At 32.3% G+C, this 27,472-nt stretch overlaps 1 protein-coding gene and 1 long non-coding RNA gene across 4 annotated transcripts; both read right to left on the reverse strand.

The window, feature by feature from the left end:
* Positions 1–3,166: 3,166 nt before the first annotated feature.
* LOC134228364 (uncharacterized) lies at positions 3,167–5,987 on the reverse strand. Of its 3 annotated transcripts, none has more exons than XR_009983972.1 (4): positions 5,593–5,987; positions 5,383–5,487; positions 4,904–5,066; positions 3,167–3,644 (listed from the first exon to the last, which is right to left on the reverse strand). It is a non-coding gene; the product is annotated as an uncharacterized LOC134228364 (long non-coding RNA). The 3 variants fall into 3 exon arrangements; XR_009983971.1 differs by having other exon boundaries at positions 5,773–5,984; XR_009983970.1 differs by having other exon boundaries at positions 5,383–5,978.
* Positions 5,988–20,892: 14,905 nt separating this feature from the next.
* LOC134228365 (uncharacterized) lies at positions 20,893–27,096 on the reverse strand. Its single transcript, XM_062710025.1, has 6 exons — positions 27,018–27,096; positions 25,609–25,809; positions 24,369–25,102; positions 23,177–23,370; positions 21,717–21,864; positions 20,893–21,552 (listed from the first exon to the last, which is right to left on the reverse strand). The coding sequence occupies exons 1-6, from the start codon at positions 27,094–27,096 to the stop codon at positions 20,893–20,895; spliced, it is 2,016 nt and encodes a 671-aa protein (XP_062566009.1).
* Between the last annotated feature and the right edge of the window lie 376 nt (positions 27,097–27,472).

Genomic DNA, 27,472 nt, shown 5'->3' on the forward strand with positions numbered 1-27,472 from the left:
TACAATTTTGATTGTCTGGTAGTGTTATTGTAAATTATAGCAGGATTTGGATTTTTACGACCCAGACGATATCAAAATATGAATGGTTTATCTGTTTAGACCTATGATACATAAATATTAAAATCATTTTAAAGGCGCATAACAGGTTTATCAATAATAATATTAGTGTCAGATAGTTTATTCAAGCATTATCTCAGGTACATGTATTGCATGATAAGAAATTTTAGAGGGAACGTTTCTTGATGAATTTGATTGTGAGAAGATTTTTTAACAACAAAAAGTAATAAATATTATATTTAAAAAAAGAATATTTTAAACACAATTTTTATCATTGTATTTTCTTTTATGTGTTAGAACTATTTAGAAAATGGTTAAATAAAAACACTATAAATTTAGAAATTATAGATAGTTTTAACCTCACGGAAACCTTTCAAATAATCACGTGAATTAAATTAAAAGTCAAGCGCTCTGAAAGGAAGAGTTAAGAGACAAGATGTAGGTTGCAGCATTTATTTTGCTTTTGATTTTATGAAACTTTTGGGAGATGAACTTCGGCATGAGGAAAAAAAATTACATCCTTTGTTCTAGAGACGCAAAGTTAAAGGTGCTCCTTACATGAGTCCTCGAGTCCCACTGTGCGATGTGAAGACCAGTCCTTCAAATAAGAACTATAAACAGAGATCCCGTGTCGGATTATGTACTGGCTAGAAAAAAATCCCTTACCTCGTAAAGGTCATATGCGTCATGTGTTCTAAGTTCTACATTTTCAATCCTCCACTGGCAAGCGGTGACTCGACGTCTCAATAAATGGAGTATTGAGAAATTTACAAAGGAAAGCTAGAAAAGAAACAAGCAAAATTTCTCTTTAATATGTTTTTATTTCACTTCGATTTTCCTTACAAAACAATCATAAGCCTATTAAATTAAAAACGTTCTTATTATCCCATATATAATTGATTTCATATATTGAATAAAAGATATCAGAATAAATAATAAAGATACATGCAGCAGTACAGTGATGTGAATAAATAATAGAATTCAACAAACGTTTTGGCATTATTACATGTCTCTAAAAACACATACAAAGATCCTTTTTTGACATAGGCGATATTTATGGCTTAAAATCTTTTATATAATGCAGTTTCTTTATAAATATTAATCTATAAAATATAAATTTCTTTCGAATATAAAGAAGAATAGTGTCTAAAAAAGTTTTTAAAATGTTATCATTCACACTACATGTACCTATATAATTTGATGTATTGCTAAAATTGCAATAACCAACATTAACAATTAAAAGACCTTTGCGTTCGAAGGTTCAAAATTCAAGTAATATTACTTATAATTGTCAAATGCTTTTCCGAAATACAGAGCAATTTCCCACAATTGTTGGGAATACTTATATATCTCCTCAATAGATCCTAGACGATCTGATATCAGGTATGTACGGTATTATTGCCAGTTCTGTCCTCTCCGATATTTTCTTGCATCGCCGGGGTCGTTGGTCAACATCGTACTCTTTCACTTTAGAAACCTCCACCTGCATCGTTCGCCAGACTTTATTTTCCATGTTTAAGTCTTCGTTCGAGTATATTGCTGTTTCTTTCTCCCTTATATAGGTAACACGATCGGAACATACAGAAAAGTCACCCCCACTTCTCTGTATCAGAGGAGTCTCACCATGTTGAAGCCAATTGTATTCTTCCATTTGCATTAAGACGTGTTTGGTAAGATTTCTATACGACAGTATTTTGCACCGAGCACCAATATGGTCTGCATTAGAATTGTTTTGGGAAAGTAAGCGGATTATTTGACCAATAAACCATTTCATTTCAGGAGCATTGTAACGAATGATGTTTAAATCTTCGTCCAGATCGTAAAGACCCTGATTTCCAACTCTAACTTTTACTGTCCTCTGTATATCGACTTTAACAAAATGTGTTTCGAGAAGTTTCACCAGGTTTTTTGTATGGTTATGCATAGGTAGAAACGAAAAAGAGTACGGTACACATCCCATTTTATAACCTTGGATATGCCTCTCTTCAAATTTTCTCAAATAATCATTCAATTTCGAAACTGACAAATAATTTTCTTTAACCCTTTCTCTTCCGGCGCATTTTACGTGTTTTTGGAGGCCTTTTGACATGTCATTACTAAATTATTTCTAACTTTTTTATCCTAGGTGAAAGCTAGGCATAATGCATACCATTTTGAAGGGGATTACATAGAGATGATATTTTATGACTATTTAGATGCTCAACCACTGACCTTATTAGTAAAAATTGAGGTCAAAGGTCAATTAAGTGCAAAATTTTATGGAATTTTTTGATACTTTTTAATCTTCAAGCTAAATATTAAGTATTATGTATGTTGAAATAGGAAATTTGGGATATACCCACAAAAGAGCATTATACTGTAGTACACGAAACACATAAACTTTTTTTTCAATTCTGCATATAACTACTTAAAAGGGGTTGCTAAGCAACGCAGAATTCTTTAATTTCGGGCAGAAATTTTCATTTTTTACTCAATCTAGATACATTTATGCATCCATGCACATATTAAAGTTAGATGTGAGGTCATAAAATTACAAGGGACATACAGTAGATAAATTGTGTTAAAGTTTGACCTCATTAGAACTATTTTTAGGAGGTCAAAGGTCAATTAAGTGCAAAAGTTTCATCAACTTTTTTCAACACATTTCGATATTCTTGCCATAATTTTACACAATGGATGCTGAAATGGAAAATTCTGAATATACTCTCAAGAAGGGATCAGAACTGCAATATCCATGCATCATTTTAGTTCAAATATCTGTTTAATGACCTTTTAGTGGTTGCTAAGCAACAACATTTTAAAGGTTTTGGCTATATACATGTTTGTTATTTCACATTCTGGACACATTCTAGACACTTTTTGTATATTTCATGATATTGTTTGTAAGATATATATGGGCCATAAAGATGAAAGAACATTTTTGTATTAAAAAAATTGACCTTGACACTCTTGTTCTTCAGGGGGTCAAGGTCATATCAGTACAGAATTCTGCTTTAAACTGTAAGTAAATATCAATTTTGAAATGCTTCATACATGGATAAATCATGTAATAGTTGACGTAATAAAAATGGCGAACGACAAAATTTGCAAGCAAAGAATTCTAGTCTGCTTCTTACAAACCCCTAGCAAAACATGTATACAATCTTTTTGTTAAACAAGAAATCCATTCTCTTGATGCCATTAAAAATAATCTTTATTTTCATGGATTTAATCTAACAAGAAAAAAAACTAAATGATTTCATTACAAGATTTTTCTGGTATAACAGAGCTTAAGGGGTACAATAAAGACTTGACATGTTATCTTGGAAGGAAATGATAATAATAAATAACATTGGCAATATTTAGCCCAAAACTGTTTAGTCAATAAGTTGAAAATTTGATGCTTATATCCAAATATACAAATCCAGATATATTGCAAGATGAATTCCAAATCAGACTGAAATCTTCAACAAAATGTTGAAGAGCACTTTTACTTTGTGCCCACCATTCTCTTATCAACTGTTACTTCTCTGTAAGACTGGAGGAAATTCTTTGACTTGTCCAAGACATTATAATTTACTTTCAAGTTCAAGTGATCAGCTTCTATCCTGTAAAAGATTTAAATATTTTGAAACAGATACATATCATTGTGTATATGAATTTACATTTATAAATAAAATTAAGAATGCTAAAATTACTACATTTATTTGATTTTCCTTTTAAAATTAAGATTGCATCTATTGTGTGATTCAAGTAGTTAAATGATATTGTTAAGTCAATGTATCAGGACTGATAATTCAACAACCTTGTAGTAAACCATTATGGTAAAATTACTGAACTAAAACAAATAGCATATATGGCAATCTGACTAAAGCCAGACCTCTGTTTACGCTATCGCAATATATAAAAAAAATCTGGCAGTGGATGGAAGATCTAATTTTAATTAGATTGCAATGAAAGCCATGAAGGGACACAGCAATTTTTCAAAAAAGTTAAAAATGAAATCTCAAATTAGACAATCCAATTCCACGGATACTAAATCATTCCCTCGATTTATAATTCGAGATCTCAAATTACACAATCCGATCTTACAGATTACTAATTCGCCCCCTTGATTCATAATTTGAGATCTCGAATTACATACTGGTAATTCATTTTCACAGATTAATAATTCGAGATCTCGATTTGTTACAACGTCAGTCCTATGATTTTGGCAATCTGTGCTCTTGAATTTTATTACATATATGTACAGATACATCCAACCATTTTAATCAATTAGTGCATTCACTTCTTTTTATTTTGTTTCAGCAACCGGTCATTTCCAACCTCTTTCATAACTAATTCAATGTATATTTATTTTAGAAATATTATGATTACACAGGACCCATATTCACTTTACTATATCGGACTTTCAATTATCTTAATATACACGTAACCAAAAACCTCTAAGATTTTTTGTTGTACAAATATCAGTACTAGCATATGGATTTGAAAATGTTCATGTATTTTTCTCATTTTGGTAATATGGTAATATGTAATAAAAGGTTGGATGTAAAATACTACAATATTCTATTCTTTAAACATGTATTACCATATCCGATATGTACAGATAAATAATTTTAATGAAATCATGGGAAGGGTTTACATTCCGAGGGAACGTGTCAATTAAACTAAGAGAATGAATTATACAATCTGAGATAATGGATTGTGTAATTTGAGGGAAGATAATCTGTGAGAATATGAATTGGCAATTTGTTATAACAGATTGTCAATCCGAGAGAATGGATTGTGTAAATCGAGAACTTGGTTTACTTTTATAAATTTTTAAAAATTCTATGTCCCTTCATGGCTTTCATAGATTGCATACCTGCATGGCTGCCAGGGTTGTAAAAAGAAGGGAGACAATAGACTGCAATGTTACTTCAGGGCAAAATTCCTGGGGCAAGGCTGTTCGTGAGCATGGGAGTGTTGATAAACCATCCAGTGAGTTTGACCACCCATATATATGATGTACGATAATTGGAAAGTGTCTGAAAAAATGAGAAGATGGAAATTCTAACCACAAACTTTATGCAGATTGGAAATACAACAGCAGTCTATAAAAACAGCTTGTTTCATATCTCGGCATTCATTCAAATAGATATTACGTGTTTAAATAATGTGTTTGTATGAATAATCAAGCATCATAAGTATTATGTGTTTCAAACACTTATTTTTCAAAATATAAATCAAATGTTTATAAACTCGTATGAATGATTTATCATGAGAATGACGCACATGAAATTTGACTTTATTTTTTGAAATTTTAGAAATACAGAAATTTTCAACAACAAAACAAAAATTTACCTGTTCATTGGTGTCCTTACATATTAATTGGCATTCGTAGATCATGGTGGGCTTAGCAAGTGGGTATTCACAGATGAAAGTATTGTTCCATATGTTGCCAGCACCCTAAAAATTCAAAGTGAAAGTGGTATATGTACACACTGGTACACACATACTGAAAACAACTATCTATTTAATATTATGGCAACTTTGATTTTACTTTGAACTTACGAGTGTTTGTTAAAAGCATCAAAGTTCAAAAGCAACACAAAATTGGCTGAACAATACGAAATACGCACACTGAAATATGAAGATCTAGTACATGTACATGTCTACATTTAGTTTTCTTTTGAACGTGAACTAATTGCGTTTTAAACTTAAACTATTCAGTCAATATACACGTATTCTCACCTGCTAATACCAAAGGATGTCCGTATTATTTGATTCATTGATGTGATGATCTTCGTCGTGAAATAATCATGAAAATTGACGTTCAGATTTCGGATCACCATCATGTTGTTTGTTTACTGCTACCATAGCGGAAACACGTGGTTATTTCAATTCGTATCAACTCATACAATGATGAGTCGTATTTATTTATAAATGCGAATTCTTGTTTTGTTAAATTTCGTGCTAATATAGATCTAATTAATTTGCAAATTAAGTATACAATATAACAAGATACAACTATATTAAAATCTGATTTTTTTTAGTAATTAAAGACATAGGGGCTTGTCTTCCGGATTGATAAATGTAAAATAATTTTTCAAAAATTTGTATCTACATTAAATACACTCTAAAAATTGCTTTAATAAAGATTCTGACATGATCAGGCGAGAAAAATAATGTTTTAAAAAAAGTACTACACCTATATACATAAACTCTCAAAGGGACGCAAGCTGACATCTTGGAAAAAATACCCCCTCCCACTTCAGCACCTATTTCTGGACTCTAAGGCATTAATTTATTTAGTTGCCACAGTTCTCTTCCCTACAGTGATGATTTTCCTAAATGTTGATGTGGTTGTCATTCGTGGACACGCGTTTAATCAACAGAAAACGGTTACAATTTCTTTGACTTGGAGCTCATCTCGCTGAATCGACCTCAAAAGAACGGAAGTTGACTTTTGTATACGGAAAACACAGAGGGTAATCGAAAGCAAATGGTAACACCAAAGGACTCCCAGCTTCGCGGAAAAAATGTTTACCGACAAGAAAAGGACAGTAAAAACTGATAAATACCGGCTAAAGTTTGGTTTCACAGGCTAAATTGTCAAGACTCATTTAATATATAAGTGATTTGTTACATAATTTACAGGACACTTGCTCTAAAAGCACGCTATAGGCTATACCACGATTATTGCCCTTGCGTCGTTACCATGCAACCCTGTCAACTTCCGTTCTTTTGAGGTCGATTCAGCGAGATGAGCTCCAAGTCAAAGAAATTGTAACCGTTTTCTGTTGATTAAACGCGTGTCCACGAATGACAACCACATCAACATTTAGGAAAATCATCACTGTAGGGAAGAGAACTGTGGCAACTAAATAAATTAATGCCTTAGAGTCCAGAAATAGGTGCTGAAGTGGGAGGGGGTATTTTTTCCAAGATGTCAGCTTGCGTCCCTTTGAGAGTTTATGTATATAGGTGTAGTACTTTTTTTAAAACATTATTTTTCTCGCCTGATCATGTCAGAATCTTTATTAAAGCAATTTTTAGAGTGTATTTAATGTATATACAAATTTTTGAAAAATTATTTTACATTTATCAATCCGGAAGACAAGCCCCTATGATTAAAGATCGACGTTTAGGGAATCTACAATTTTTCTCAACATTGTACATCACTACATGAAATTTTCATCATTACATGTGGATGAATAAATTGACATTTCATTTCACACAAAAGGCAGAACGATAGTAAATATTTGTTTTTTTAAATGTATTTTTGTATTATGCATTTATTTCAGTAAAAAATATATATTTAAATGGTCAAAAAAGTCTTATAAAAGAATTTGTTGTTTCGAGTAAGACGCAACAATATCGACCTTGACGTTACATGGTAAATATTGACCGATTTTTCCATAAAAACTATGCGAAGGTCACAAATTAAAATTATCGTAATTAAGAAAATACTGAGTGTAAGAAGGCCTGTAAGGGCTTGTTGGAAAGGAAATTTTCTCCACTTTTACCAGCTTTATTTTGTTTTCCCTATTTCAACACAGAAATAAACATAAAACTGAGCTTTGTTTAAACATTACGAATAAAACCGAGAAAAAACACATAAGTGCAAGAAAATTCTTGTTTTTAAAATATACCTTAAAGTAATAACAATAATTTTTACATATTTTAAAACTAGAGAAAATATGCTTTAAGAATATACCATGCTTTCTTCATAAAGTTAAACAGGAAAAAATTGTCAGTCGTCTGGAAAATCGGCAATCGCTTTGGAAAATTACGCCATTTTCAAAAAGTCACGTTTGTCTTTACAACGTAAAATCGATTAAATACCGGTGTAACGACGAAAAGTGACCCCCGTAGAATATTGACCAGGGGGTCATTTTTCTACGTAGAAAAATGACCCCGGGTCAATATTCTACGACAAGTAGGGTCATTTTTCGACTGTAGAAAAACATTCCAGACCAGTATGTAATTCTATGACTCCACACACGTTGAAAAATGACCCCCATAGAATTTTGACCCCCTACTTTTTTATACATTAAAACCTTATATATGTGCCTCCTGATATTTTTCAAGTAGGGGGAATTTTTTTATGTACTTTAAGCCTTTCCAACATATATTTGATTGCATATCTTAATAGTAGCATCACTATCAATGAATACATGTATTTATTTATTGAGGAGCATAAATTTATTCTTATATTTTTTGGTGTTTTTTATCATTCAAAGGTTTTGTTCCAAAAATGGCATGATATGTTTCTGATAACTATAAACTTTGAAATGTTTTACAGATCAAAAAAGCATAGAAGCAAGAAAAGCAACGTTATTTAACTATATAAATTCAATTCCCTTAATTAGCTCTTACATTTAAACTTACATATACATCTGTATGGAAGAAGGATATGGAGCTAACGAACAGTATTCAATATCAATGCAAAGTCCATAGAACAATACAAAAAAGGAACAGTGCAAACACGGACCTCCAAAACATCAGAGTTGGGATCAGGTGCCATGTTGGAGTGAGCATCCCCTGCTCACCGGTCACATCCGCCGTGTGATCCTTGTCATGATCGGGAAATAAGGGAAAAATCCATCGTCAATTCAATGTAAAAATAATGGACTAACCATTAGCACGAAAAACGTCAGTCAGCATTTGTCTCAATGATAAATTGTATGCGCTGACAACACAGGCACCTGACGTTACTTATTTTTCTTTTAATAAAAAAAAAATATACACATACCTTATAATAAACAAGGTACCCATCGAAACCCGCCATCTTGGATTTTCGAAGTAGGTCATCACTTGTATTTTCGTCTGAAACTCCGTCAAATAAATTCCCTGCAACCATATTCTTTCTGTGGCCAGTCTTTCGAGGTCTAAACTTAAGGACACTGCAGCCAGAAAGGCGCATAACACTTGCAAATATTGAAAATCCCTCGTCAAACTAGACATACTGCTTCAACATTCCGAGAAATCGCCAAAGGGGGGCTGGAAGTTTACATCAATATGCTAATGGGAATTCCGTATTTGTCAGTTTTGTGGTGGATCTAAAGCGGCGTGTTATAATTACTTTGAAATTTTAATAAATATTTCGATTATAGAAATGAAAAAAAAATGCAAAATGGAAAGATAAAACACTTCTTATAAATATATATATATATACCTGGCATATGCTTAATAATTGAAAAAGGAGAGGGGTCACACTGATAAAAGGATATGAAAGGAAATCAAACATAAGCCTATGCAACATGTATATGTATAATCTGTCACCAAGAAAAAAAAATAAAAATGTCGCCATGCCACTTCTTTATTGCAATACATAAAATTGCAGATCTCAGCACTTCCTGGGATAATTTTAGTGTGGACCTCCCTCCCCCCCCCCTTCTCACACACGTGCGTACATACTTTAAATAACATCAATAATGACAGTGTTATTTATTATATTTAGTGCATGTAAGTAGGGACTTACAACCGACTCAATTTGTCTCGAAAATGTTCATTGATCAGCTAGCATGATCAGGCCGATCTTCGTTAATAAAATACAATCGCTTTGATCAAGCTATATCGAAATTATTTTGAGAAAAATAAAATGAATGTTCTTACATGTATATTACGTTGATGGCGGGTTTCGATGGGTACCTTGTTTATTATTAGGTATGTGTATTTTTTTTTATTAAAAGAAAAATAAGTAACGTCAGGTGCCTGTGGCTGACAATGTCATTGTATCGACCAAAGAACTTAACGAAATGACTTTTAACGAATATTCTTGTTTCATCAACTTGCTTGTCAATGATTTACCCCATTTAAAAAAATGTTTATATGTATATCATGCTCTTGCGTATCGAATCAACTGAGATATATATACTCCGTATGCAGGTGATGAGGGTTTATTGCTGCATAAGTAAGGGAAGTTGACGATAGAAAGTTAAAGTCATCACGTTTATCATATAACTTGGTTGTGAGATTACCATTTACGTCTTTTTCAAATAAAATATCAAAGTATGAAACATGTGTCAGACTTTGTAGTATCTTTTATCTCAAGCTCTTCATGATATATCGTATCGAAGTAGGAATGGAAATTACTATTGTTAATTGACAATACGTCGTCGATATATCTAAATGTCGAGCTGAAGGCCACAGCAAGTGTTTTCTTCTTTCATGCATAAGATTTTGCACAACTTCTGCTTCATTTGAATACAAAAATAGGTCTGCTAATAACGGAGCGCAGTTGGTACCCATATGGAAATTTCAATAGATTGTTTGAAGACCTGGTCTCCAAAAACCACATCGATTTTTTCAATCAGAAACTTAAGCATCTTTTTGATGTCAAATTCAGAGTACTTGTGTGTGTAATCAGAGTGTGTTTCAACAAAAAAAATTTTCAAATGACCAATTTCCAGGTAAGAGAATTAACGAGTTCTATTTTACTGAAAAAGCAGCTGTCAATGATATAAAAAAAAGTCTTTTTATCGTGGGGAATGGTTGTGTATGAAGTTGAAAAGTCGTAAGTTTTTAAGCTGTAGATTTTGGTAAAATCTTGTGATTTCAAATTGTTCAAAAGTTCTTTGGAATTTTTGAGTATCCGCATCTGATTCACACCACTTCTTGAATATATTATTGCACAGTACTCTTGAAGTTATTCCTTCATTTCTGTCAATATCATAGTGAGATATAACGAAAGAGGGATGGTTGAACATTTACGGGAACCCGCAATGTGTCTTTGTTTGTAAGGATTCTCACGATGTTTCGGTATCCAATATATATAGGGTATTTCAAATTCATTTTGGCGCTGTGGAATATTAAAAATATTCAAAACTGACATATGATTTTCAAGAATTTCTTCCTCAGAAAGAGAAGTATGAGTATAAGAAGGATTAACACTTGTAGAATTTAACCCAAGGTCTTTTGAAATAGTATTTGTATAATGAGCCTTACAAACGAAGACAATATTGTTACCTGCTTTGTCGGCAGGCACCAGCACGTACTGATCATGTAATCTATTTAATTCTTTTTTTCACTTCTGGATTATTGCATACAGAAGGATAGATGGTTTTCATATTGCCCCTCAATCTTTTAATAGTAATAGATCCATGGATATGATACATTTAATACATTCTGACAAAGTGTCAACGTCTTCTTTTTCATATCTGGCTCATTGTCTGGCGTAATTTTCAACAGAATCCATAATATTTATGAAATTCAAACGCCAGTTGGAGGTGCGGGGTTATGCATTCTGCTTTAAAATACACATATTTTAACTACCTTATATAAAGTACTTAAATTTTTCATGCATATACAGGAAATGCCATACACATCGAGAACGTTCTTATGATGATATTAAAAAATCCTCCAAAACTGGCAAAAATTTACATCTGATTGAATAACAGTTAAACCTAATATCTATAAATTCAAAAAATACTTCCCTTTTCAACACTTTTTAGCCCACAGACACCTGACCAATTGTGCTGTTACACCCCCTTTCTTCTGAGATTTTATAGACATTACCTTTGCAAATCAATGAACTCTATTAGTCTATCATGCCATTGCTTCGATATAAAGTGCTAGCACATACCGTCCAAAAGTTAATGCTAACGTAAAAGTGTGGAATTCGGGGGTAAAAGTGTCTCAAACTCTAAGGTCAATGTCATTAGGTCAAAGTTGGTTGTACACAAAAAAGGGTCTTGTCATAAAAATTACTGTAAGATATGAAAGCCATAGTCCCTCCCAGTTTAAAGATATGGACAAGATCAATGCGGTCAAGTATACAAACAGACGGACGGGTAAAAAACTATATACCCCCGAAATTTCGTTTACAGGGGCATAAAAATAACATTAAGTTATCTATTTTTCATCACCCAACATTTTTTTTATTTTCTATTGGTAAAAAAACCCTAAAATCATTATATGTAAGTACATGTAGAACGGGGAAAACGATATTACATGTGCCTATTTTTGGAAAGACGCGCACTCCTTTTTTGTATTTAATCATGTTTTTTGCTACAACCCCATTTTGTTAAGGTTTTGTTGACACTAGCAAAATACAAAAGACATTTTACAGGTTTTGAGCTAACCACATTTTAATTCCCTTGTTTCATAGGTCAGAGGCAATATAATTTCGTACTTATTTTTTTACAATTAGATCATCCCGAATTTTTTTATGAGAAGTTTGAAACTATAGAAAAGCAAATATTTTCATAAGATCTAATTTTCTAAGCTTGCACCAGTTTTAAAAGTAGGGATCAAAAACGTTAAACTTTTGAAAAATAAAACTTTATTTTGATTTTTGCAAATTATTTATCCAGGACAAAATCAAAGAGATTTGAAATTAATTATGGAACTTTTTTTGACACCAGCTAGAAAATAACCTTTCTTTAAGATTAAAATGACAACTGTGAAAACCTACTGTATAAAATGTTATAAACGTTTCTATGAATGCGCGTATCTTTGCTCTAATATAGCCTTTAGTTAGAACATTTTAATATTGTTTTCCTGAAATGGGGATAAAACAGTTTGTATTATAATTAATATAAGGTATTGTATAGCTTTGATTTCGTTATCTAGCCTTAAAAGCTTTTAGAAATAACACTTCAAAGCATAAGGCAGCTTGATATTACCCGTATACGAGTACATTCGCCTAACAAGAATATTTCTACCAAAACGAATGTTTTTGCATAAAAAAATGACAAGGGGTCATTATTCTACGGGGTCATTTTTCTACAATGCACACGGAGAAAAATGACCCCAAGGCCATAATTTCTACAGAAAGGTGGGTCATTATTCTACGTAGAATATTGACCAGGGGGTCAAATTTCTACGTAGAAAAATGACCCCCGGTCAATCTTCTACGGGGGTCACTTTTCGTCGTTACACCGGCAATCAAGACATAATCTTTTTAGATATTTTAAAAGTAGAGAAAATTTCCAAAAAGATGATATATAGTTTATATACCTTCATGCTACCATTAAATAGATACGGAGATCTTATTTTCGCGAAGTCGTGTTTTAACGCGCCACCGGTCAATTTGACCGATACGGAAGTGAAGGGGTTAATGTCCATTACATAAAATGCCCCAAATACAAGAGAAATGTTCAGATTGCCATGAAAAATATCTCTGTATTCGTTTTTCGTTTTTGGATTTTTCTCCACTGCGTATGAAATGCTCTCTGAAATGCGTTTCCATTATTAGTATCACTGTAATATTCCAAAATTGGAAGGTATTTAGGCTTTTCCAAATGATGTTTTTGGCAAGGACCATGGTAGATTTGAAATTCTCCCAGATCATTATTTTGTGTAGATCCTTCAAAGAGGACTGTAAGTGCTTCATCCACCTTTGTTTGTCCATATTTTTCGTACGTGATACTTTTAGCTATGGAATTTGTTGACATATCGTATAGGGCCTTATGGGTAGTCTCAAGCTGAAGACTCGTGCCCTTTGCTTCGAGTTTCAAAGCCTTAGATTTTTTCAAATCTACATGATAAATAAAAATATCTACGCCAGTTTTTTCCTTTAATTTGAATTCCACATAAGGTGTCGCAAACGCGACAGCATTCCAAGAATCGATTGGCAATAGCATAGATTCGGACTGGAAAAATTGCTCCTTCTCTTTACATCTGGGAGTATCTACTGACAAGAAAAAAGTAATTTCCATGTATTTTACCAAACATCTCTTTACAATTTCCTTATTACTATTTATTAAAGATATGTATGCCGTGTTAAACAGTATTTTTGCACAGCTGAAACCGAACAAAATTTCTGGAGTATGATAAGCTACCAAAAATGAAGCATTCTTGCAAATTCGACGAAATTTTATTCGGTATTAACATAGTACTGATCAGGAAAATAACACGATATTCTCATGCATATTTATAAAGGATTGACGTTTATCCTGGATCTGCGCATGTGCGCGGGAAAAGCATCGCGAGAATCATCAGGTCGAGGAAAATATTTTTTGTGACGTCTGTTCAGTGAGGGACACAAATAAACCAATCAGCTCAATGAGTTGCATTTAATGCATTTATGGGTTACTACATAAAAATACTACATGTGTTTTTTCAAAAAGGCTAGTTTTTTAAATCGCCCTCAGAAAGACTTGATGCATTATGTACATTATTATCTACTAATCCCATGCTCATATTTGCATACAAATGATTAACAAGGATGAAAATTAAAGTTTTCCCCACTCCATTGTACAGGTCCGTTTGTTTAGGGTTTCCTCGTGCTGTACTGCTAGTGGACATTTTCGGTTGGGTGAACATTTACGGATCTTCAGTATGGAGCGCATTATGCGCAAAAAATATTTTATGTCAAGTACAATGTATGGAAAGTAACTTAAACTGCTATGTTTACACCCTGAATGGGATATCGTCGATTATCCCTTTTGGTTTTTTAATATGAACTACATAATATATGTAGATGAAACTTACATACCATACATCTTGCCTTCTTAGAAATATAGTTGGGCTAATAAAATAAAATTGGTCAAGGATTTCCAGGCCTCTAAAAACTATTCCAGTTTGAGGGCACAACCAAGCATTTCGATGAACACCATTAAGAAAAATTAATTCAGGTAGGTAGCATCGGTTTTTTTTTAAGTGGGTGGGGGGATAGAGCATTTAGAATAAAAATCAACTAGCTCGAAGATATCTGACAAGTAAAATAGGTTCAAATATCTTTCACAACTAAATTTTATTCATTCACTACAATTTACTGCCAAACTCCAAATTTCACTTTCGAATTAGCCCGAGCCAATGCTGATAACCTACTTGCAAGATTTTTTATATTATTTTCAAGGGGTCAGAAATACTGTGGTTCATATGTAAAGAATATATTTATATTATTTAGTAGTATTCTGGTTTTGGCATTCGGTGTATTGTGCAGATTTATACATGATATTCTGTGGAATACTTTTTGTTGTTTTGAACCATTAAGAAATGCAGAATCGAATGTATCTAATAACCATTTTGATTGATCAAATTATATCATTTGTTTGTATTAGTTATTTCATTTTGGCACAACATGGTTTCCACACTTCTTTATCCATAGTCGCTGACATCTGTACAAGTTCACCCAACCGAAAACTTCCATTGAAAAGACAATTGCACTTGATTATTCCTCGGCACAAAAAGTAACCAACTCTGAGGTGCTCTCAATATTGACAATCCCTAACTCACGTGTTTGTAGTAAAAACGTAGTAGACCATCATGCTTTTCGGTTCATTCACGAGATTGGACCATTGTTTGCTGTAAACATGCGAGACAACGTGATCATGAATATTTCAATAAGAGGCGGTTTTTTATCCGACACGGAGAGAAAATAATTTTTACCAAATAATATTTGATAACTTTTAAAAGTGATGGAGGGGAATTGTCTTATTTGCAGAAAGTATATAACTTATATAACTTGATGAGACACCACATATATTTATAACTTTTAAAATAAAACACTAATACGGCATATATAGCTTTAACCAATGTAATGAACTATCTGGCAAGTCTGCAGAAGCCAGGATATTTTGAAGATAAAGCCTAGCATTTTTCAGGCAATCTAGTAATACACTTGTTTTTCCTTTTATTTTGCCTGCAGTAGATTGTCGGACAAGTAGTAGAGGCAACATATGTTGTTATTTAAGGATTTAAAAGTTATAAAGAAATAGTTTTCTATTCTTCTAGCGTAAAAAAAAATTCGACTTTTCCCAGAAATAAATCCAATATATAACTTCAACGCTTACTTTACATTTTACACATTCTAATCCTTGAGAGCTTCTCCATATGATTAAAATATTCACGAGAGTGACATTAAACTATATACTATCAATCAATTATGAATGATAATCTAAGTTTATTTGTCTGTAATAAAACCTTTACAATAGATTTTGTTGATAAACATAGATTCACGTCTGTTAACTATAACTTAAAATCGTGAACTATAGTTAAGAGTTCAATCATAGTTTCACAAATCATGAAACTATATTTACCAGATTGTTAACTCTATTTTACAGTTGTAAACCATAGTTTACAAATCGTGAAAGTGTATTCATTAGATAATCTATGTTTTGCAACTGCAAATGACTGTTTTCAGTGTTAAGTATAGTTTACGGTTCAGAAACATAGATTATCGCATTAATTATGGTATGCAGATGTAAAATATAGATTAATCTTGTAAACTATAGCTTACAGTCCGTTGTTTACAACCGATAAATCTAGTTTATCGACTGTGAAACTATGTTTAACTCATTTTTGTGAATTTTGCGTGAATATTTACAGAATTCAAAACACCATAACAGAAAAAGTGGGTCAAAAGGTTAAAGATTATGTTTTATTTTGACGTTACGAACGTCGAATACCGTGGAAGTGCAGAAGCGAAATATAGGATATCATATTATTTGTAGTTGGATATGATTTTTATTCAACGGGTTGTGTGTTTTATTTTATATCCCCGAGCCTTGTTAAGGGTATATAACATACAATGAGTTGGATAAAAATCATATCTAACTACAAATTATGTGAGATTCTTTTTATCCCATGTTTTATACACCACAATCAACGTTTCAGAAGTTTTTATGTAGGATTCATGTTCAATTTACTTCATCATTCTAACGCAAAACCCATTGTGACTTGAGACACATGGGCCACATCGCTCACTTGAGCACATGGCCTAGTTAAAAAAATATAAATCAGCTTACTATTGAAACGTTATCTCTTTTCATTTTATTTGTCTAAAAGAATCGAATAAAGATGGAAAATATTCCGGAAGGAAAACTCGACAGGAGTTCGTCAAGCTGGAAGGGAGGGAGTTGAGAATATGATTATTGTTGTTCCCTTCCTAGTCAACATAACGTAAACTGGGCTTTAAAATGGCCCATTTTTATCGTTCTATAAATTGATATGCGAAATATTTTCATTGCAAAGGAGCTTCTGTATATTTTCAAGGTGTAAAAGTAATTCGTCGATTGTAATAGTTAGTGCTTTTCGAAAACGTCCATTATATGACACACACATCTATAATACAGTATTTAACATACATGTAATTAATTTCCTAAAAAAAAAAATTTAACCAAGGATATAAATGTAAAAAAAATAGTAAAATGACTTTCTTTGTTTGTAAGTACAGAAGTTACGTACATGTAGTAGTTATTGCATAATAAGCATTACAGAGTCGCTTACAAGGGTTATGTATTTTCCTGCAATAGCTGCGACATAATATTACTTTTCATATACTAAAACCAAAGAACTCATTTTATTATTTTGTAAGAACATTGCAAAACATTGAGCTTCAAAGTATTTGATCAAAAGTAATTCCTTCCAATCTGATAGAATACAAAAAAATTACTTTTTGTTATTTCACAGTGTATTTTTTCTTTTTAACTCATCTACTCCCATGAGACAACGTACATGTATATGAAAATGAATTTACAGGTAGAATTATTAGCAAATTTATTTTCATATGAGGCCACCTAGAGTTTGAGGTCCAAGGAAAAATCGTGCTTGTTAGCTGCAGATGAACGTGAATGCTCGTGGAATTCGTATTTTCCGGTTAATATGTGAAATATGGTGACAAATCAAGGAAATTTAGAAAGGAAAGCCCCCACCCCCCACCCCCTAAAAAAGAGAAAAAACCAAAATCTCTCTATAATACTTGTATTATTTCCTTTCGATTTTCCTTACAAAACAATCATGAGGCTATTATAATCTTTCATTTTTTCCCACATATAATTGATTTCATATATTCAATAAAGATGTCAGAACAATTAATTAAAATTCATTCAGTTGTTAGCATTAAGGTATGATGATAACACTGTGATGCAACTGAATACAACATATGATTCCAGAATAACATCTTTGTCATAATCACATATCTTTAAAGCCCCACACGAAGATCCTTTAGCGAAATTGGTTATATCTATGGCTAAAAATCTTAAATAATGCAGTTTATTTTCATTTACGTAAAACCAAAAAGAAAGTTTTTAAAAAGTTAAATTAGTGGTATCATTGACACTACCGGTATATTTTGATGTATTGATCAAATGGAAATAACCAACACTACATGTAACAATAAAAAGACCTTTGTATTTGAAGGTTCAAAATTCAAATAATATTACTTCTAAAAGTTGCAATTACCAACATTAACAATAAAAGACCTTTGCATTCGAAGGTTAAAAATTCAAATAATATCACTTCTAACTGTCAAATGCTTTTCCGAAATATAGAGCAATTTCCCACAATTGTTGGGAATACTTATATATCTCCTCAATAGACGATCTGATATCAGGTATGTACGGTATTATTGCCAGTTCTGTCCTCTCCGATATTTTCTTGCATCGACCGGTTCGTTGTTCAACATCGTACTCTTTCACTTTAGAAACCTCAACCTGCATGGTTCGCCACACTTTATTTTCCATGTTTAAGTCTTCGTTCGAATATATATGTGTTTCTTTCTCCCTAATATAGGTAACACGATCAGAACATACGAAAAAGCCACCTCTGAATCTTTGTATGAGAGGCGTACTTCTATATTGAAGCCATTTGTTTTCCTCCTATTGCATGAAGACGTTTTTGGTAAGATTTCTATACGACAAAATTTTGCAACGAGCACCAATATGGTCTGAAGGGTTGTTTTGCGAAAGTAATCGGATTATTTGACCAATAAACCATTTTATTTCAGGAGCATTAAAACGAATGATGTTTAAATCTTCGTCAAGATCAAAAAGACCCTGATTTCCAACTCTCACTTTTACTGTTTTCTGTCTATCACCTTTAACGAAGTGTGTTTCGAGAATTTTCAAAAGACTTTCTGTCTGTTTATGCATAGGTAGAAACGAAAACGAGTAAGGTACACACCCCATTTTATAACCATGGGTACGCCTCTCTTCAAATTTTCTCAAAAAATCATTCAATTCCGAAACTGTCAAATTATTTTCTTTAGTGTCCATAATATAAAATGCTCCAAATACAAGAGAAATGTTTAGATCGCCATGAAAAATATCTCTGTATTCATGTTGGATTTTTTTCCACTGCGTATGAAATGCACACTGAAATTCATTTCCCCTATCAGTATCACTGTAAATTTCTAAAATTGGAAGGTATTTAAATTTTCCTAAATGATGTTTTTGGCAATGACCATCGTAGGTTTGAAATTGTACAAGATCATCATTTTGTGTAGATCCTTCAAAAAGGACTGCAAGTGCTTCATTCACCTTTGTTTGTCCAAATTTTTTATAGGTGATACTTTTAGCAATGGACTTTGTCGACATATCGTATAGAGCCTTATGTATATTCTCAAGCTGAAGACTCGTGCCCCTTGCTTCTAGTTTCAAAACCTTAGATTTTCTCAATTCTACATAATAGATAAAAATATCTGCGCCAGTTTTTTCCTTTAATTTGAATTCCACATAAGGTATCGCAAATTCGACAGCGTTCCAAGAATCGATTGGCAATAACATAAATTCGGATTGGAAAAATTGCTCTTTCTCTTCACATCTGGATGTATCTACTGATAAGGAAAAAGTAATTTCCATGTATTTTACCAAACATCTTTTTACAATTTTCTCAGTATTATTCATAAGCCAATGTAATGAACTCTCTGGCAAGTCTGCAGAAGCCATTATATTTCTAAGATAAAGCCTGGCGTTTTTCAAGCAATCAAGTAAGACCATTGCTTTTCCATTTTCTCTCCTTACCATTTTCCCTACATTAGATTGTCTGACAAGTAGTAGAGGTAACATACGTTCGAAGACATCAGCTTCTCTGTTAAATGTAGAACCCTCCCGAATTTCCTCAAGGAGAAACTGGATGACAGATGTAAGAGATGAATTTTCGAGTTCCTGATTGATTGCTTTACTTTTGTTTGCAATCGTAACGTCTGTAATTAGTATAATATATCCATGCATACCATCTTTAAGTTTGATAGGAAAGCATAATTTCTCGCTAAATATATCGGTTTCTCTAGGAATCATGGGATTTGTAAACCTCTGTATGGTTGAAATGAGTGGTTTTATGTCTTCTCTTTTAACATACAAATACTGAATATATTCATCAGGTAGAACAATATCATTTCCAGATAAAGCAATCCATTTTAATTGTAGATTTCGGAGTCTAATTCGTTCAATTAAGTGACGCAAAGATTGTAAGCACTTTAAGCCTATCATGCGCTCTTTCTCTGAGCGTGTCATTCTCATTTTCAGGGATATTTCTATTTTTTCCATGGAATTGGTTTGTATTTTCTCATGTTTCATCAATGATAATATATCGGCAACAACCCAGGGAAAACTAAATAGATGGCCATTAGATTTGTTTTGATTTCTATAAGTTACAGTGTACCATACAGAAGCTTTTGCAATCATTTGGTCTAATAATTCATATTTCATATCTTCTTCACCAAATTCCTCAAAGAAAATGGCCCTTGTTCTTTTGAATAATTTTGATACTTTCTCCCGAACTGTTTTCCCTATTTGAAATTTTTCGCCTTTTAGAAAACTCTTTGTACTTGACAGTGATTGTATAATCCCACTGACTGCCTCATTTTCATTTTGAAGTCCATACTCATTCATTATGTCTATCAATTTGTTATTATAAACTTCTCTTTGTAAATTTCCATCTTCAGCCTCTTTGCCAGTCAATTGTGATACAAAGTCTTCATCAATATATATATCAAATCCTAAAACATTCTCTCTTTGGGTGACATTGTGTAAGTGCAGACACTGGCGGTATAATTTGCCAATGATTTGGGGTGAGAAATAAGATAATTTATCCCTTTTCATCATAAAGTCTGGATACTTCTGGGGACGAATATCTTTGACTATTTGTGCAAAATTTCCAGTTTTTGGAAAATCAACTGCATAGGAATGTTTCCTGGCCAACTCACGACAGGAATCGGAAAAAAATGCCTTTAGGTTCACTATCTGCCATAGCTAGGTGAGCATTTGCTATAATTCCAAGGTTGTCATTTTTTATGTAATTGACCAAGAAATCCACCATATCCGTCAAATGAACATTAGATATTGAAGACTTTTTCGCTGTCTTGGGAAAAACCACTGGTTCTTGATTTTCGAATCCGTGAAATCGTTCATCCCAGCAAACAAAATACTCGTCCCCATCGAGATCTGATCCAGACATTTCGTCAGGATGTGGTCTGGAACCAAGTTGAGGGAAAACAATGCAATCTACCATATGTCTAAGATGAGGATTATTGACTGCGTCAAAAATTCGAATATCCCCAGGATGAAAACATGGATTCTTTGTGACCACAACTTTGCCAAGAACCATTTGTACGTCTTTAAGTGGCTGGTCAAGTTCTTTTGAATATTGAATAAACACTTGTCCATATTTAAGTGTTTGAGTTTCATCCGATGTACCCATCATATACCTTCCATTATGTAGAGGTATTTGAATCCGTGATCTCTTTTTAAGGTCATCTGCTCTTTGTTGGAATATTGCTAGGAGCAGAGACCGTACAAAAGGCTCTCGAACTAAGTTTACCCCTTTTTCGAAAAGATCTTTGAAATTGATTGCTATTGGTAACTGAAAATGATATGTAAAACTTTTCAGATTCTGATGTTAACAAGATTTAATTCAAAATTATTTCTACTCTGGTATTTATACATGAAACCAATCCAAGATGATCTTTATGAATTTTGTTATCGAAATGATATGTCATTATGAATTGGGAAATTTCCTATCAATACCTCTTTTAAACTCAATAGAGCCGTGTCGTTGTGTAGAAACATATCTGCTAAGTCAAACAACATCGTCTCTTGAAGATTTTGGAACACATCATTTGGAATTCCAATCCCGATAACAAAGTTATAACTTGTCTGTTCAGGTGCAGTGGGCCTGTAATTGATTAAACAAATCAAAGAAAATGTGACAAACTAAATGTATCTAAATATATTTGCTCTGTTGGAAATTTATTGTTTTACGCATATCTCGAGAATATTTTCATCTATATGGAGACGCCACCACTTGCAGGTGGAGAGCTACCAATTATTATTAATTATACTCGGCACTCAGACCCACTGAGCAGTGAGGGATCTTTTTGTGTTTGCGTTCGCTGTTACACGGGACCTCAATTTATACCGTCTCATACGAATGACCTGTCTCCACATCTACAGCAATTTAAGACTACATGTACAACGATGAGGCAGGCCTAATTCATACAGCTAATGTTTTCTTTGACGTCACAGAAAAATGCCAGGTCTTCATTATACCAGAAAATGAAGTTATTTATTATTTGCAAGATTTAACAATTAGATGGATCTGGACTACATCAAAACTTATTATTACATGCAGTTTTGTCCTTTCTTAAATCGGAAACTACAAGATCTAAGCAATTAAATGGTCTTAATGTACTTAATAATGTGATGTGATATCGTAAATGATGACGCATTTTGTACACAGTGAAAGGCTAAAGACTTTTCTTTTTGTACTATGAAAAATGCCTTTTTAATCAATCGAAATACCATTTAGAGATATGTACAAAAATTCGTTAATTAAGAAGCGATGTTTTATTTACAATCCTATTCATATCATCTCGGTATATTCTCTAGTCAAGTGATACCGTCGTATTTTGTATGCATACTCATTGAAAAATCAAACAAGAATTTCAATCCAATGTTTTCTCTGCAGCACGCGTCGAATTGCACCCGCCCATTTCATTGTCTTTCAATGAATATTTTGATTGTAACAGACTAAAATGACATAAGCTGCATATTTTCAATCTTGCCAGTTAATGTTCTGTGGTCTTCTTTAATAAAAAAAACTAAGATGTTGGATTTTATAGAAAAATGTTTTTTTTTAAATAAAAATAGAAATCTAAAATTTTCCTTTCTTGTGATTGGTCATCAATTTTTTTTCTATATAAATAATCTGATTTTACATACAATTACTCTGAAGTTGATCTTGATATGATGCTTAAAATCCTAATCGACAACATTTATGCAGATATCGGAGACAAGACCTTTCAAAAAATGTTTCTAATTCCAATGAGTGGTGATTTTGCACCTGTATTAGTTGACATGTTCTGAGAATGTAGCAATAATTCAAAAATTTCAACATCAGTAAATTTATTTTCCGACCCTTTCGAGAAATTCACTCGTATGGAGACACCACCATTTGATTAAAATATATGGGGAAAAATAAACATAACCTGATACCTGGGCGTGAATACTGTAACACTTCCAGACTTGAGGAATTGGACTCAAACTTTTTCATGCTCTCTCTAATTACAAGAACCTTTCTCTCCGTTCCAAAAGAAGGATCTTGTGCAACCACACCTTTACATCCACCATATCGTATCTGGAACGCAGATGGAACGGTCTTCAAGCCCATTATCTTACAAACCTGAAGTTCAAGATTAAATTTATTTTTAGTTATCATATGCATCGACCTATAATACAAGATTAAATTACATTTATTCATAGCCATCATATGTATCGTATACATCATAAATAATAAGTATTAAAATGTTAAATATACTTTTCAACTTGACAACTTTTATATTTATCCATATATTTTATTAAAACGATAATGATTGTGCTTTTAAATTAAAACCTTTTGTGTTTTTTTTATCACGATATTCATTTGCTCCATTAAATACTACACGTCACAGTGGCTCTTTTGTACTTTAAGCACAACAGATCAAAAGGCTTAGGATTTTAATTGATACTCAAGATTGATAGAATAAATAATCATATATAAAAAGGAAAAAAGAAATATGAAATGTAATGTAAGGATTGACGTCTCATTTTGGATATCGTCGCAACCGGACCTTTAATAACTGCCCCTTCCGACAAATTATAACACATTTGTAGATTTTATGTCATAAAAAGGAAATAATATCTAAATTTTTATTCAAGTCAAAGGCACCACATTGTATATTGTCATGCTTTGATTTTATTCAATGGAATAAATGGAGATAAGGAAAAGCATTCAAACTCAAAAGTCCATAAAACTAAACAAAATAGGAGCAGAGTAAACGCTAACCTTCAAATCATCAGAGGCAGGATCAGGTATACTAAAATTGTTTTCTTTCGATAATTGATAATGGGAAGTTTTGTCTGCCTTTCAGGAGAATTAATACATGTTCATGTATCTTACATACGGATTTAATTACAAAATGTATCAGGTAATATGTACTAGTACTAGGTATCTGAATCTACTTTTGGAAATATCCACCTCTGACATTTCCAGAGGTCCGTTTTATGCTCTATTATTTGGTTAGTATGGTATATTTAAAAAAAACATCAGAGACCTTTGTATTTACCTTGTATATTATATACAAAAAGGTAAGGAAAAGAATGAAAACAATTTAAAAAACAAAACAAAAATAAAGCATCTACCTCGACAGCAAGCCTTGTTGAAATCTTTCCAATTCCATCAGTAAAGCAAAACCCATTTCTTTTGACATCACTTTCATATTTTACTTCTTCCCCGTTTTCCCCAATGTTCAATGTGTGGAACGATGAAGAAAAGCAGAGTCCGAAAAGGGACAAGTACGAAGCAACACATCTTTCTTTGTATAGGTCCCCAGCTTTGTGTCTTATGTAGTCTGTTGTTATTCCATCATAGGAGCTGAAGAACCAGAAACTATGTTCTTGTAGTTGACTGTTGGAACAACCTAAAAACTCGTAATGGCGGTCCTGAATGATAAACCTCTCCAAGAAAATCTGTTTCATATCAACTAATACCTCATTTAGTGTACTCGACTCCATTGCGCTAATTTTTTCAAAGTTATCATCTCGATAGACGAGCCTAACAAAGAAATCTTCATTGTACTGACGAAAAATTCTGTTCTTAAATACGGGTTCCTTTGGCAAGAAAACGAATTTTGTAGGTGTTAGGAAAACCTTCCTCTCCATTAAATGATTTTCAGAAACGTCACTCTCATTATAACGGCCATTTTGATTTGTCATTTTTGTTACTGCTGCACATAATTCTTCTGGAAAATTGAAGAAAGGTTTTTCAGCGACGTTTTTCATCATACTGAAGAGGACTTGTTTGATGACTTTTCCTTGGTATAGACAATCTATAACATCTATGACTTCTTGTGATACTTGGTCCTTTACTTTATAACCTAGAGAACACAATGATTTCCGTACACATTTTCAAACTCTTTGAATCTTGATTCAATCTCTTTCGTGGGATTTTGAAACCTTATCTGTGTGTAAACAACATGAATATCCCTGTACTGCATAAACCAAATTAATCTCAATAGAATTAGGCTATCTGTTGGGAACTTCAGACAAAAACTATTTAAATAACCAAAAGTTGAAAAACCACATTTACTGGCCAGTATCCTAACATGTCTTGGCTCATCATCATACCTGTGTGAAGATATGTCTTTGAATAATTTAGGGCTAGATCTCACGTTTAGGCACACAGACGTGTAATCATTTTAAATATCTTTTATGACATAGTCGTGTATATACTCTTTTGCTGTATAAATCTGGATCATAATAATTTCATGAGTTTTTATCATAAGGCGAGATTTTTTCTGTTCGAATTCTAAATCTGCTTTTATATTCCAATGTTTCACAAATATGACCGGTGATATCATACTTCCGCCATGTATTTCGATACTTTCTTTCTTCTGTTTATCAGGTTTAATGAAAGATGGCCTTTTTCTAGGAATGACTTCCATCCATGACATGTTTTCATCCTGCTGTACCTTATTTTCCAAAAATAACAGGAGAAGCATACTTCTAACCAAATCATTTTCTAATGAGGACGCAATAGTTAGAGCACAGCTGATATTATGTTCCAAATAAGCATGATCCTGGTCTGAAAATCAATAAGATAATATCTAAATTATTGTAATCTACACCAGAAGTTTCATATTTGTCGTCAATAAAAAAAAATTAAAGAATTAATTTTGTTATGAAGACTGTATTTTAAAACACTCTGATAGAACATAACTGATGTGAACCAAACAAACATTATTAATCCACACGGGTTTGAGTATCTTTTGTTCAGTTTACAAATCTCATGAAAGAAATGCAGTCATAGCTAGCTTTATGCCTTCATTCAATGGTTTTGCTGATGAAATATTTTTTTAGATGTGTTTTATCCTCACTTTGAATTACATTTTGTGAATATGTGATTTAAAATTTTGATATTTATACGAGTGTATACTTTAAATGCCTTCATTTATTGTCTTCCTTTTTGTTGAGCATACTATAAAATATATTTTATCGTTATTGAATTTGATGCAAAAGAAATATTTAAAACTAAATTTCAAACTGTCTTATGGCCAAAAGAGAGAAATGTTTTTTTTTATTTTAAGTTCCGTTTTAAAGTGCATTGAGAATGACCAATTTATACATTACTAAGATATAATAAAAGTTGTTAAATTCCTAACAAACAAAAAGTGACTTTCCTTTATGCTTTTGAATGACACAAATGGAACACAATTTTACACCATAAGATGGCTTCATAATAAACATTTTTGCATGTTAAATTTGTTGTATGATATATAATTAAGTAACTGCATGCGTTACCGGTGAAACTAAGTGAGAATTAGACCAATTGGAATATTTTTCCTTTACCCAGTGTATTCTTATATTTCTAAATAAGACTTGTCTAGTTTCTTTATTCACTTCCGTATATCATCACGATTCAAAAAAGGTCTACTTCTTTACATCTAAATCTTGTGTCTCTATACATTTTCCAAATATGTTGGCTAATAAAATTGTTATCAGAGAAATCGAATGTAGCAAGCCATTACAATAAAATGAAAACAGATACATGATAACTAAGGTTTTGTTAAAGGTCTTTGGTATATTTGTGTTCGATTTACCTGTAATTTGTTTTGTCAATTTTGACAAAAAATAACAAGTTAAACTCTTATGAAATATAGATTCTTGATTGTAAAAAAAAACGTTACAAGCGAAGTAATGAGATCTATGAAAAGAGTTTTCACACAAAATCTATATCCAATAACCTCAACGTCTTTATAGAACGTCTTCCTCAACTTTCAATTAATTGCTTACCTTTTTTCGACTTTAATCTGTCTTTCACACTTATAGCAATCGGCAAGCGTCTGATAAATTTTTCTAACTGATTCGCCATTTTTTAGGTAAATAAAATTCAAAGTAAAATATTCCTTCCCAAGTTGATCGCTGCTTTCTTTTGACTCCGCCATTTTAAATGAACTTCTTCCTCTAGTATCGATCGTTTATGTTGAGTTTTACAATATAGGGCTTTGATAAAGTCTATAGGTGATTATGGGGAATTGATATAAGAAAACATACAGGCCTCCACATGAATTTCAGCTAAATAGTTTTCAATAACGAATAAATGCATTTTAATATTTGTAAGTCTGAAAAGAAATCTTTCAACTTTCAAGCTGTTTTATTGACATTACGGTCTTGTTTTGTTGTCAAACATTTAATATTTGACACGAATATATTTACTTGCAAGTCACGTGAAACAGAGGAGTGAAAAT

This window comes from Saccostrea cucullata, unplaced genomic scaffold (assembly GCF_032062105.1).
Source record: "Saccostrea cucullata isolate Sc308-1 unplaced genomic scaffold, CSIRO_AGI_Scuc_v1 ctg5299, whole genome shotgun sequence".
NCBI classification, from domain to species: Eukaryota; Metazoa; Mollusca; class Bivalvia; order Ostreida; family Ostreidae; genus Saccostrea; species Saccostrea cuccullata.